This window comes from Acanthopagrus latus, chromosome 10 (assembly GCF_904848185.1).
Source record: "Acanthopagrus latus isolate v.2019 chromosome 10, fAcaLat1.1, whole genome shotgun sequence".
Taxonomy (NCBI): Eukaryota; Metazoa; Chordata; class Actinopteri; order Spariformes; family Sparidae; genus Acanthopagrus; species Acanthopagrus latus.
The window spans coordinates 6,075,426-6,088,970 of record NC_051048.1 but is presented as its reverse complement, the minus strand read 5'-3'; the positions used below and the strand labels follow the sequence as shown (position 1 = coordinate 6,088,970).

Below are 13,545 nucleotides of genomic sequence, written 5' to 3'. Positions count from 1 at the left end.
GAGAGAAGTTGGAAACGGGAGAGAAAAAAGTTGCGGGTTGCCATGCCAACAGCCAGTGTAGCAAAATAAACAGTGTATGCGTTGCGTGCGCTGCTCCGTCACCCTCCACCTCACAGGCCGGCCCAGTGTTACCATGTGTGTGTTAACGTGTTGGGTTTGGCTCTTTTGTTCTGGGGGGCTCATACATTTACTGGCCCCTCGGAGGAAATGTTTGACACTCCCCAGACCATACAACAGGAAGTGCAAAGTAGTATATGTGTGTATATGTCTGTGTGTGTGTGTGTGTGTGTGTGTGTGTGTGTGTGTGTGTGTCAGCAAAAAAAAAAAAGCGAGACAACCCCGGCTGTTAAACACAAACACAGACATTAGGGTTGATTCAGTGTCCGGTTAAAGATTAACCCTTTCTTCCCATTCGTTGTCTCCCTCAGGGTTCGGAGGCAATGGAGGATTGTGTGCAGGGGGCGCTCTCATCGCTTTACCCTCCTTTCGAGAGCACGGCGCCACCCCTCCTCTCCCAGGTAGATCACAGGAGCACGCATGCATGCACACCTTTACTGCCGTCCTCATCTTTGTAGCAGAATAAACAGCGGCGCATAAATAATGCAGATTCAATTAAATGATAAAGTGATGTCGGGGTATGCGGGGAGGGCGATGTAATGTGCAGATAACAAGGCTTTCCCCAAGATATAAACTTGCTGCTGGAAGCCAACACAAACAAAATCCAGCCAGCTGGTCAATTACAGCCAAAGCCTCTTCCTGCACACTGAAGCTAGATGTGACTTGTTTTGCCAGAAATTGCACACATAACATTTAATTTAAGAATGAGCAGTCAGCAAGGCAAAGCTGCTCAGTCTATCACAAGTGCACTGCAGGAGTTTGCTCTGATAGATACCACTTAAACTTGTGCTTTTTAGTCTTGTTTCCCTAGAAGCCAAACTTCTAAGAGGCCTTTGAGATAAGTCTTCTAGGCCACTCTCTGTATGCACTTACGGGAATATGATCAGTCCTTTGTTCCAAGTTGCAGATTAGCTTCCAATCAAATGTTTTTTTTTGTTTTTTTTTTTGCTTGCTGCGGAAAATGCTGCTCGACAAAATAATACCAATAAAGTGAAGCGGCCTCAGTGATTTTCCTTGTTTGAATTTCTGATTACATGCTGTCTGGGTTGAGGGAATTCTTCCACTCTTGAGCAAATTAAACCCTTTCAGAATCCATTGTGTACGCTCAAAAATGCATGGAGATCTCTCCCGAAACAAAGGCTGCTCTCATTTCGTGAGAAGCTGATATTCTGAAGATGATTTTTTTTTTTTTTTCCCGCCCCAGAGAGGAGAGTCTTTGATATCTTGCGCATCGAATCATCTAATGCACCATACACAACTGCTTTTCTCCCCCCCCCCCCCCCCCCTTTGGCATATTTGTCATCCAGGTCTTCTCAGTCCTGGAGTCGACCTATCAGCATGACAGTCTTCGGTACCTCCTGGACTACTTCGTTCCTGCCAAGCACCTCCTGCACAAACTCCAGCAGCACGCCTGCGTGAGTCCTGAAATGCAAACACTGCGGACGAGAACACACACGTAGCTCTTTAATGAGAAGCAGAATCAGCTGTCAAATGCAAGAAGTATAATGTGAGAAATCTGTTAACTGTTTGAGTCCTTCGGTGAAAATGGTCATCATGTCATTGTGAAGTGTGTTTGTCGGCAGTGCTGTTTTAACTTGTCCAAGACCTAATGGGGAGGTCTGAGCAAAATCTTTATGAGGCCGCATGTTATGGTTCATGTGCATATCAAGACTCAAGTCAGATCTCAAGTCAACTGAGACAGATGTCTTCAGTCTCAGCAGTGAAAGTCTTCAGTCAAGTCTAAGCACAAGTCTTGTCTCAAGCTCTAAAGGGCAGTCTGAGTGTCATTATTAGTTTTCATTTGGATTCACTTGTTTTTAGGTCTTTCGCGTCAGCAAAGATGAGTCTTAGGTCGAGTTTCAAGCTCTAAAAGACACATCAAGTCTATAGCATTGTAACGTAAGTTTTAAATCAAGTCCCATTTGCAAGTGTGTTCATAAATATTCCTACAAGTACTCATATTTGGATCATTATTGGGAACTGAAAACATAAAATCATAAATGCTTTGCAAGTCTGTATTTGTGTGCCTTCTGTCTGAATAGCAAGTCTTCAGTTGACACACACAGTACCCTATGATATGGAGACACCAAGTGGAAAGTTCAAGGCATTTATAATTTGACACATGTGTGAACCTATACCTCTTCCTCACGACACTGTGGAGGGTCGAGTCCTCTCTAAAACTCTAGATGGCCGATAAAATTAGTGAAAGTGTCTGGTGAAATTTGAGATTCACCAGCTGCTGTCTATCCCCTGGACAGATGAGGTCCTTTCCTGCTTTAGATACTCCACTGAGTTGATAAAGACGAATGAATTACAGTGAAAAGAAGCGTGTGACTCCCACATAAACAAAAGAGATGCATGAAGATAGTATGATATAGGATACACTGTGCAAACAAGCAACTTCCGCTATGTGTCCAGGCAATCTCTTGTATACTTGTGAGGACCCTTATTGCTGTGATGAGTTTCCTCGCCCCTTACCCTAACCTTAAACCAAGTCTTAACTTTAAAACAGCCCTTTAATGTTGTAAGGACTAGCATAAATGTCCTCACTTTCCAAAATGTCCTTACTCTGAGGCATAAAACTCTCAGTCCCCACTGTGTAACAAATACAAACACACATGCAGAAAAAGAGAGCGAGAGAGCAACAACACACACTGTTTAGCACAAGCTTGGAGGCTAACAACTGTCTCATATTTCCCTACACAGTTTTCCTAGACTCAAACCCACACACACATGCACAGGCATTGTGCGCAAACTATGTTTTCATTGTCGCTCGGCGGAGCTGCCTGGGACGGGAGTTAGACTGTGAGTCATGACAATAATTCCTTCCATATGTGAGTGTGTTGCTGCTGCGAGAGAAAGAGAGAGTGAGTAACAGCGGAGCGGTGGGAGTCGAAGGAGAGAGAATGAACATGGCTTTCATTCACCATGCACGCGTGCGTGTCTGAAAAAAAGAGAAGATGCTGGAAGTTGCAGACTATAGTAGACTGATTGAGGAATTTTAGGTGCAGAAGAGGGAGCAGACACTGGGGTACATTGAGGGAGAAGTGGGAGGAGGGCCAGGACACAGAGTTACAGAATGTGGACTGACTCGAAACAGGCAAAACTTTTAAAAGACAGGAAAAGTCACACATGCTTTTTAATGCTGATATCCACCCTGACACATGTTTCCCCCAAAGCTTTGCTCCGGCGAGAGAGCATCAAAGATTAGAGACAAGAGTGAGGCTTGAAGGGGAAGAAATTGAATAAGGGACGGAGAGGTAGAAAAGGGAAGTTGGAGGAGAAGTCAAGTAAGGAATATAATTTGATCACGTCTCGTGAGTCTGGAGGGCACAGAGGGGGGAGGGAGCCGCCTTGTGTCAGTCGATTAGATGTGACTTGGAACAGCAGAGAGAGTTTCTGGATGAGTTTTAAACCTCAGACTGAGAAAAGGGAGATACACATCTGACAGAAGTGATTAAGGTAGGAACAGCATTTGGAGTGAGATTTTATTTCTAAACACTGCAGAGAGAAGTTTTTGAGTTACTTTTCCTCTGTGTAATTTTCTACATTGACTTTCTCGGTTTTACAGAGCTACTTGATGTGTTTTCCACTTACGGAACAGCGGCCTGTTTCAACAGTGGCTGGCTGTTGTGAAGAGTTGGTCATCTGCATGTTTCTGTCTGACTCATACTAACTCTCTGCAGCCATCCAGAGCCTTCTCTATGTGTCATGCCAGCTAAGGGGTTTTACACTTTAGAAAACACTGCGTTAGTCACATGTCTGACATTTCTATGTGACTCTGGCTTTTGGCCAGTTGAGCTTGTGAATACTGTTGACTGGGGTGGTATCAGTTCTAGAAGTTTAACGCACTGAATAACTGATCCAAACACAGCTATGCAGGCAAGCTTCAATTGGTTCACGTAGGCTGTGGTTTTTGAATATTGTGAGCGCGCAGTTAATAGGATAGTTTTCGACAAGGGGGCACTCCTAAGGGTAGCAAGCATTACGTGACCTAAAGGGGTACAGACAGAAGAATTCACTCAAAAGATTTAAGTTCATACAGATAACGTTTTGAATGTTTTATCTAACAACCTCTCTGTGTCTCCCTTTCTTTTCCTTTTCTTCTTGCCGTCACAGTCTCAGTACCTGGGCTGCTTGTTCCTTCACTCTGGCTGGCCTCTGTGTCTAGGCGAAAAAGTGGTTGTACAGCTCTCCACCCTGGACTGGAGACTCCTGCGCAGTAATGACTTCTATCTGCAGGTGGTGCCCTTCTCTACACGTTGCCCCCGCCTGGCCCTAAAATGTCTGGCCCCTGGGGGGCGCACTGTTCAGGAAATCTTGGTACCCGAGTCACAGCACCCCCTCGTGTTCACCACTGAGTGGCTGCACAGCATCAACAAGGAACGGGGCCACAAGAGAGAAGGTAAGGAAAAGATGCCACCTATGTACATTGACAATTTGCTCTTGAAAGGAAAGATTGTGTTGTAATTACCAGCCAAGCCACAAGGATTTAACATAATTTGAGTTAAGACTAAAGCAAAGGTTCCTGCAGGTTTTTCTTTGGGTTTAAGCCTACATTGCAAAGCTTTTTCAGTCAGAGACTGTGAAGAGGATGTGTGGCTGGAGGAGGTAAGATAAGAGAGACCAAGAGATCGCATGTGGCAACAAGAGAAAGTAAATATCTATAGGTGTCACCAGGTGGTGGCCAGTGAAAAGATCCTAAAAACAGTATAATTGTTTTTTGCCTCGAGTATACCCTCAATAAACACATTGACATAAACCCTCTCTCATCTTTGCACAGTTGGAGGAGGACTTGACACCTGCCTGGTCAGTACATGCGATGGTGTGGTTCGTCTACCGTGGAAGGAGGTTGTCTATCCAAAGTTCATCCACGACCCCTCTGAGGAGCTGGGTCTAATGTCCAACCACGAGGGCTCCATGTCCAACCGCCTGTCCAGTGAAGGGGGCAGCAGCCTTGGAGGCTGGGGTGGCTCATCCTCTGGTGAACCGGACTCCTGGTCCTGGGATGAGGAGGAAGATGATGGTTTACCACCAGACGGTTTGGACTCTGCGCCTGCACTCCCCCGTCGAAGACGAAGCGAAGATGGGCTTGGGAGGACAACAAGGCATCCTCAGCTGGATGGGGACTATGTGGAGCTATTAGAGCCCAGAGTGGGTCCTGATGGAGGGGTTGACACACGGCAGAGGTACCTGGAGATGCATGGAATATGTAAGACCAAGACTTTGCCTCTGTGCAGGAGAGGTAAAGCCATCAAACTTCGGAAGGGGAAAGCTTGGGGATATGGAAGACTGGAAGGGTCAGGAAGCTTTCGAGCTGTCCTCGGTGCCAAAAGAGATGTGGTAACCCCAAAAGGTGACATTTTGCCACCTCGGCCTCCACCAGGAGTCACTGATCCCAGCAGAGGGAGTAGGTCCTACTCCTCCTCTGTCCATGACTCTGATGATGGAGATAAAACAGGCAGGGACTCAGGGAGCCTGGATAACGACCGGCTTTATTTTGGTGGCCCGTTCAAAGAGAGAAGGCCTGGTGTGGGCAAGGAGAGAGACAGCAACGGCCTCACGCAGCCGTGCAGAGACGACCATAGAGGAAAAGACTCAGAGAGTGGTGACAGCGTGTTCACAAATGAAATCCATGACTTGAGAAACCACAAAGTTGGGCACGTTATAGAGGGCCAATCAGATCACGGATCTCATTCGGACTCTGTTTTCGAGGATACAGATAAACCACTGAGTGGAGACAGTGATGCCACCACTCCAACATCAGATGCACCAGAGAGACCATTCACTGGAGTTTTACAAAGTGGAGAGATTACCAACAGTGGATCTAAAATGAATAGTTTATCTAACCTGACGGGGACAGAAGGGCAGGATGAAGGCAAGACGGAGGACAGAGTGTGCCCCAGAGGAAAGGAAGTGAAAACAGCAGGGTTCAGAGCGCCAAGGTAGAGATTTACTTCTTATGGAATGCCACACTCCTTCATATTTGTTTTCATTTTCACACTTCCATATGAAAGAACAGATAAGTCGCACATGGGCGCAAACTCTGTGCACAAGGTAAAGTTTGTCCAAACTTGTAGACCTAAAATCAATAGTACACATTCAAGGAAATGATTTGTCCAAACAATGTAAGCCCTAAAGTGATAAAAATTATTGACATTCTGTCATACCTCATAGTTACCTTCCTGTGCTTTGTCTTTAGGAGGAAAAGGAAGGGAAAGGGGGCAAAAGGGAGGGCTAGGTCTGGTGGTCGTGGACACCAGAAGGGATCAAAACAGCAGGGTAAAGCTGCTCAACCAAGTCCCACCACCTGCTCTGCTTTGCCAAAGCCGCCCGTCACAGAGGGCAACCAATTGGAGCAAAGACAACAGGCAGATGAACCTGATGGAGTGCCACCATCAACGAATGAAGTGACAGAGGATACAACGAAAACCAGTACAGGTTGGAAGACAACTGGAATCTTAATGCATGAACATTAGATGTCATAAAATACCCCGTAGAATATTTCCTTTAACTTTCGTATCACTCAACAGAAGAGCCCAAGGCCGACTCTCTACTTGTCTGCAATGGCCAATCAGGCACATCCTTATTCAACCACTCAACTGAAGAGGAGGCAGGTTCTGGAGAGACATGTCCTGACCAGGTGAATGGAGTTGCATCGAAAGAGCCTCCCCTCCTGAGGGAACTGGACACAGGGCTTCTCCACTCAGGGAAACTTAAGTTGACAGGCAAGTCTCCTTTTAGGACCATTTTTTGTTATGCTAGTTAGCACTGTGCAAGACTCTATAACTTTGATAGCCTTTGCAATTAATCTTGTGGATGAGTGATGTTGTTTTTGGGGGGCGCTGCTATGTTTCCGTGGTAGCCCACAATGGACAAACCAAAACACGGCCTCAGAGAGAGGTCCTTTTGTTTTTTTATGTGTTTTTTGTTCTCCTACACGCTTGCAAGTGCAGGGTGTGGTGCAAGGGTAGATGCCAATTAATCCCACACACTGGACCTTTAATTGCTAGCATAATTGTGGGTTATTGACTAAATTTCATGTCCCAAAATTGACCTCTTTTTTTTCAGAGTTGCATACATGGTTCACAAACTGCTGGATTCAATTTGGCTTGTGCTCTTCAGGGACGATGATATCTGTGGTGTCCAGTGCAGATAAAAGACAAATAAATGGGACAAATCCACTTTCCAAGCTCTAGAAAAAAAAGACAGACCTTATAACTTCAGAATGTCTCATAATATCCATGTTTAGAAGTTTTTGTCAATATCAAAAGTAATCCATAAGTTTCATAGTGCAAATTTGACCCCGCTCGTGAACTCTGTAACTGCATGTTAGTGGCTGTTTGTTTCCTGCAAACTTTATGAAAAATGTAACTCCTGTAGTCTAAGTGTGTTAGCTTCATCACTCATGCCTAACCTGATGCTCACAGGTACAGTGGACAGGTTGGGACGTGCTCTGATTGTCACAGAGACAGATGCACCAGAGGAGGGTTTCTGTGACGAGGAGATGGCCCGAGTCCTGGCATGCTACCACAGAATCAGTCGGTAAGGCCCTGGTCTTGCACTCTGATCAGAGAGAGATGCATTTGTGTTGCCTCAATATTATGTTTCTAGATAGCAGCAGGAAATTAAGATTTGTGAATTTAGCTTGTACAGGTCACAATACCCCCTTTCATACCATTAAATGTTTTCCTCTTGTCCATGGGTTCAACCTCTTCGTGTTCCTCGCTCGCAAATCTTGAAATCTAGGACTGGCTGGTTTTCTGTTGTTTATATATTAGACCTTGTGTCATTTGTTTCTTGTTACACCAGTCACTCACAAACCTGTTGGGCCGAAAGTGCTCCGTGATTATATTTGACTCGACTTGCTTTTTTGCTGACTTTGCCAAGCATAGCGTAAGGTGGGGCTAAGAAAACACAGCATGTGCCAGGACGCCGAGAAAACAGTAACAAATTCAAAGTCGGTGAACACAACTAGTCAGAACAAAACAGCCTTGAGTAAAAAATGTCTGTAAAATATAAATGAGCCCTTAACTTTCTTCTAAACATCACTATAACTGCTTGGAATTAGTGGCACCATTATTATGTTTTATAAAGTGTTGCTGTCTCACTTTACAATGAGACTCTTCTTCTCTAACAACTGCTCCTGTTTTAAACCTACATCTGCCCTCTCCATCCCGCCTCATCAGGCCTGCAGCCAAAGAAAAGGGTCTCACGGTGTTAATGGACAGCAGACGCGCTCCACCCTCCACTCTCTGTCTCTCTGCGCTTAAATCGTTCCAGGTGAGACACACAAGAGTTGTTGCGCCAAATGTGCTACATGTTTGCCTGTGTGCTCTTAATTTGCCTGCAGATGTGATAAAGTAGCTGGCGTGTTGTGTTTTTTTTTTCGTGCGTGTTTCAGGCGTTCGTTCCTGGCGGTCTCGGATCTGTTCTGGTTTTGGTGGAGGAGCAGCAGGAGCCCCCTTCTCATAATCTGGAGGGAGCCGAGGTGATCTCATCTTCTCCAGTTTGTTCGCACGCACACACACACACACACACACACACACACACACACACACACACACACACACACACACACACACACACACACACACACACACACACACACACAGCATCGTGTTGTTCATTTCCTTCAATTTCGGTTGGATCTTTTTATTTTTTTTTTATTTGCAAGTCTGAATGTTAAAACACAGGTAGAACACCCACATGGAGCTTTTAAAAAGTGTGTGGGAAAACATTAGCAGAATGAAAGTTCCCAAACCTCCGTTGCCCATTAGCATAACACCAGGGAGAACCGCTCACACAGTATATGAAATGCAAAATGTTCAAGAGCAAATAACTTTTCATAAAGCACACTTTGTTCCTGCTTCTTGCTGAAATCTGATGAGTGTCGGATGCTCTTAGCTTGAGCGGGCGTTCACATCGTGCTTGGATGAAAATTAACCTTATTTCCATACATTTGGTACCTACAGTTTGCAAATAACTCCAATTATACCGGTAATTTGGCTCATGGCTGTGCAGCGATCAGCAGAGAGCTGTTGTTCACACACGCATGATATTTTTTTTTCTCTCATCATGTGGTTTGTATTTCAACCTGGCAGCGTTTAAACATTGCATGTTGAAGGGAATGTTGATCCAGCCAAAAGCTATGTTAATAGCTGCACCAAACAGTCTGTTTTGTTGTTTGGTAGCAGTTGTTTTTATTCCAGCTGATGAATAAGCAAATGGAGGTGATGCAAGTGTAATGGGAGAGCATAAACATGAATAAAGTTGCTGATCCCAGCTTCATATATTTTAGGATTAGCTGCTTTTTTTGTTATTTATGAGGGATTTTATACCTGTCTTGGGTGACCACTTGCAATTAGATCTCACTTCCTCACTCTATATGTAAGTAAACATTATAAAACCATATGCCGAATTGACAAGAAGGCTTGAATGATTAAGAATGTATCAAAGACGGTATTTCACAGAGTTGATAAAGTCAACTCAACTCAACAGCTCACAAAAATAAGCGATTTTGTAAAAGGAGTCTGGGGACTTTCTCCACTGCTGGCAAAGAAGTAGCCTCTATTAGTTACCGTTTACCGCATTTGTAAAATTTGACATGTATATTGTAAATAAAATGTTGTCTTTTATGAATTCAGTCTAAAAATTGTTACATCAGTTGTAACAGTGTGGTCAAACAGCAGCTGGTAAGACAGTTTAGAGCAGACATGCGATGTCATGGCAACTGACACATTTTACAAGGAAAGAAATAACTGAATGTGTTGGATCGAATCCCGAATTTACAAGAAGACGAACATGATTAAGAAATTGGATGGAAAGCGTTTCCCAATGTTTCCTAAGATCCTCCAAACTCAGCAAATCACAAAATTGAGCAATTTCTCAAGGGAGTCTGGGGATTTTCTCCACGAGGGGGCAAAGAAGTAGCCTCTGTTATTCACCGTACACCGTATTTGTTAAATTTGAGTGTTGCCTTCTGTTACTAATGTAGCATAGATGGTGAAATCAGTCATCTCCTACTCTTCATTTTGATCCTTTCCCGCTCTGTCCAGATCCACACGGTGCGAGGAACAGGAGTCCTTCAGCAATATGTCGACAAGCAACAGCTGCCAGAGGAGATGGACGGAGACTTCACCCACTGTCACTCAGACTGGCTGGTCTTCAGACTGGTGAGTCTGTCCTTTCTTGTATATTTCAATTCAATTAGCAGATTTTCCCTCCTCTCATTTTTCCCTATAAAAGCCTAAATGGCGACATTCAGCATTTATATATTTTTTTAAATGTTAGAGCCAATAAGCTGAAGCGTCTGGGTGTACTGACCAGGTAATTGAGCGGTGGGGAGAGGGAACTGACGAGGAAATGATCACCTGATTCATTGATATCTATGCCTTTGCAAATTAATTAACATTTATTTTATTGTATGAATAACATTCAAGCCAATAGTCTTTCACTGTGTACACATCTCACAGCTTTAAACATTTCCAGGAGAAGTGACGAAGTGGTCAAAAGCAAAGTTGTGTAAAAGAGGAAAGGATGGATGGAAGGACGTCGTCTGGACGGAGTGTTTGCTCCTTGGCGGTCGACGTTTTCAAAGGGTCGTGATTAAGTGGGTGTGGAGGATGAATCAAGAGGAAAAACGAGGTCTGAGAAGAGTCCTAAGGACTCTTAATGGCTTTTCCCCCCCAGACAGTTTATGCTGGTTTATCCAAACAGATGAAAACATTTCCTTGTCCTCCGCACTTTCTCTGACCTCTCTCATGGAAAGAAGGGAAAGGAAGACTGGATTTCATGCAGCATCACACACGCCAACCTGTGAGCTTTAAGTCAAGTTGACGGGATAAATAAAACACCAGTCCTGTTTTTTTTTCCCCCTACAGAGCCTGGAGAGTCTGACAGAGCGCTGTGAGAGCGCCCTCTCACTGCTAGGAGAAGCACTGCAGTCCATGGACGCTGAGCCCATGCCAGACAACATCAAGGTACAGAGGTTATGTGCCTGTCAGACAGAAGTCAGGGGGAAAATTCACCTTGTCTAGGTTGTTGATTGATATCATAAATTAAAGACATTGATCAGCACATTGGTTTTTCTTTTTCAGGCGGTTCCTCAGAGCATCGACAAACACAGGCAGCTCATGGTGAGCGTCCTGGCCGACCAGCGGTTAACCGAGCTACAGCAAAGGGGCGGGGCCTGGCTCGCTGGACTGACCAATAGCCCAACTGGGCTGGCACAGAAATCACCAGACTGCAGGTAGCGAGACTTTTGTTGCTTTTATTGCTCACCTGCTTTTGAAATAAGACAAAAGACACTTTATCAGCGTCATCTGAATATACAGAGCAGAACAGTTCACAGAGGAACAAAAAACTGTGATTCTGTGGCTCAAAAAGCTTGTTGGGAAATTTTGTGACATTATTTTCTTTTCACAAAACTGTTGTTTACATGTGAAAATAGCCGATCACGCGTGAACATGTGCGAAAATGTGGAATTCACATGCGCAAAAGCAAATGTCACAGGATGTCATCATGATACACGTTTTCTTTCCACATGTCAGTATTCTCATCCACATGTGAAACAAAGCCAGTCACATTTGCATGTAGGGAACACTCTTGTGAAAAATGTCCAGTTCACATGCGACTTTATCTCAAACCCAAACCTGCCGAAATCAATAAATTATATGAAATATAAATAGCTCAGTAAATAAATGAAGAATCCAGTAAATGCCCTTAAATGTAACATAATTTCTTAAACATTATAATTCATAAAATATGACATTTGATTTTTCGGCTTTAATTTGCATTTGTATTTATTTACTATTGTGTTAATTCAACTATTCTTTTACATTTCCATCATACTTTACTTAAAGAGTCCCCACATTTGCATAATGATTAGTAAAAAAAAAAAAGAAACACTGGAATAAATGAGTTTGTGGAAATGAATGAGGGGAATGCAAATAGCAAATAATATAGTTATAAATTATAATAAAAAATAAAAGTGTGTGTGAAATATTTTGCCAGAAAACAATAATATTATTTCCAAACTCTGTTTTCTTGTTCAACAATTCGAGACCAAATTTTGGCATTTTCAGACGTTAGATCCGAAAACGTTGCAGCTCTGAAATCAAATACAGTCACTGATGGATCATTAAAAGAAAAAGAAGATACAGACGTTGTTGAACAACACTCAGCACTTGGACTTGTTATAGTAAAAGACAGATTTAGAAGTCAACACTCATTATTTACATTAACAATGTCTACACGTGCATGTTCGCCTTCATCTTCTTATGATGCTAATGAGGCTGTATACCGCTGGAATGTGCTTTAGACACACGCCCATTGAAGTTGGGCTATTTTAAATATAAAGATGTCACCACATGCACAACAACTCTAATTGGACAGACGTGCAGAAAACACCTGGGTCCCGAGGGGCAGGGACGGGATCTGCATGTCCTCTTTACTTCCCGGCTCTCATGTGTGATTGAGGGATTTTTTCTGTCACCATGAGTTATAGGTTAAAAATACTCCTCATCGTGCAAACACAGTTGTTTGTTTTCAACCGGAATATGAGAACCAGCTGAAAGGAGAAGAAGGAATGTGAACTTCACATCAAACGGAGGACAGAGCGACGCGGCTTGTTTGTTTGTGCCCGACTGCAGCTTAAAGATGATCTAAAGACTGTTGTATCTGTAGCTGCTCTTCTTATCCGGTAATGAGTTTTGGCTCCGACTGTACAAGAATGAGGCCAAGTGCGAGTACGGGCTGATTGCTGATTTGAATCCTTTTTCTGCCTGACAGTTGGTCTGCGAGGCTTTTCTGTTCTGCATCCAAAATGTGTGATTATTGGCCATGACAAGCTCTCACATTTGTTAGAGCTAAGAAAAAAAGAAAAAAAAAACTTCTCGCTTGGTAATCCGGGCTTTTCTTTCCCCCTCAGGGCCGCTCTCGCCGCGACCTCTAAACTCTACGACAGCGTGGACGACGCCCTTCATCGGCTCGTCCAGGTGTCCAACCAAAGAGGGAGCGACCTGGACGCTTTGGGACGACTAGCAGGGCTGGTGGACAGACTGGAAAAGGTGCGGTGGGAGGATGGAGATGAAAGTTTTACCAACCGCTTCACATATGTGGTTGTTAAAACCAGAAACAGGCTCACTGATGTCAATTGATTTGTAGTTTCTTTCCCATTTCCTTGTAATTGTCAAGCAAATTTGAAAAACAACTTCTGAAAAGTTGCGATAAGTTGCCACTGACAAGGGGGATAACTGGAAACAAAACCAGTTGCCAGCTACCAAAAAAAACCTCAAACAAATCCAGTCACCTTGGATCTCTACAAGAGGAAATTGGAGAGCGGCCTTCAGGAAATTAGTCATTAATGTGTTATAACCTGGATATGGTGCTTCCACTAAGCCTTGCTGCCAATTCCCCCAGTGGCCA

At 43.9% G+C, this 13,545-nt stretch overlaps 1 protein-coding gene across 2 annotated transcripts in view; it reads left to right on the top strand.

The window, feature by feature from the left end:
* Nucleotides 1-13,545, top strand: part of arhgef40 (Rho guanine nucleotide exchange factor (GEF) 40) — a 46,840-nt gene that overhangs the window by 10,187 nt on the left and 23,108 nt on the right. For both annotated transcript variants that reach the window (XM_037112083.1, XM_037112082.1), the window contains 13 exons: nt 429-518; nt 1,425-1,532; nt 4,237-4,522; nt 4,901-6,062; nt 6,320-6,558; nt 6,651-6,845; nt 7,548-7,662; nt 8,307-8,400; nt 8,522-8,608; nt 10,176-10,292; nt 11,001-11,099; nt 11,217-11,368; nt 13,049-13,187. In XM_037112083.1, coding sequence (XP_036967978.1) covers nt 429-518; nt 1,425-1,532; nt 4,237-4,522; nt 4,901-6,062; nt 6,320-6,558; nt 6,651-6,845; nt 7,548-7,662; nt 8,307-8,400; nt 8,522-8,608; nt 10,176-10,292; nt 11,001-11,099; nt 11,217-11,368; nt 13,049-13,187 — 2,883 coding nt within the window. The remainder of the gene's footprint in view (nt 1-428; nt 519-1,424; nt 1,533-4,236; nt 4,523-4,900; nt 6,063-6,319; nt 6,559-6,650; nt 6,846-7,547; nt 7,663-8,306; nt 8,401-8,521; nt 8,609-10,175; nt 10,293-11,000; nt 11,100-11,216; nt 11,369-13,048; nt 13,188-13,545) is intronic.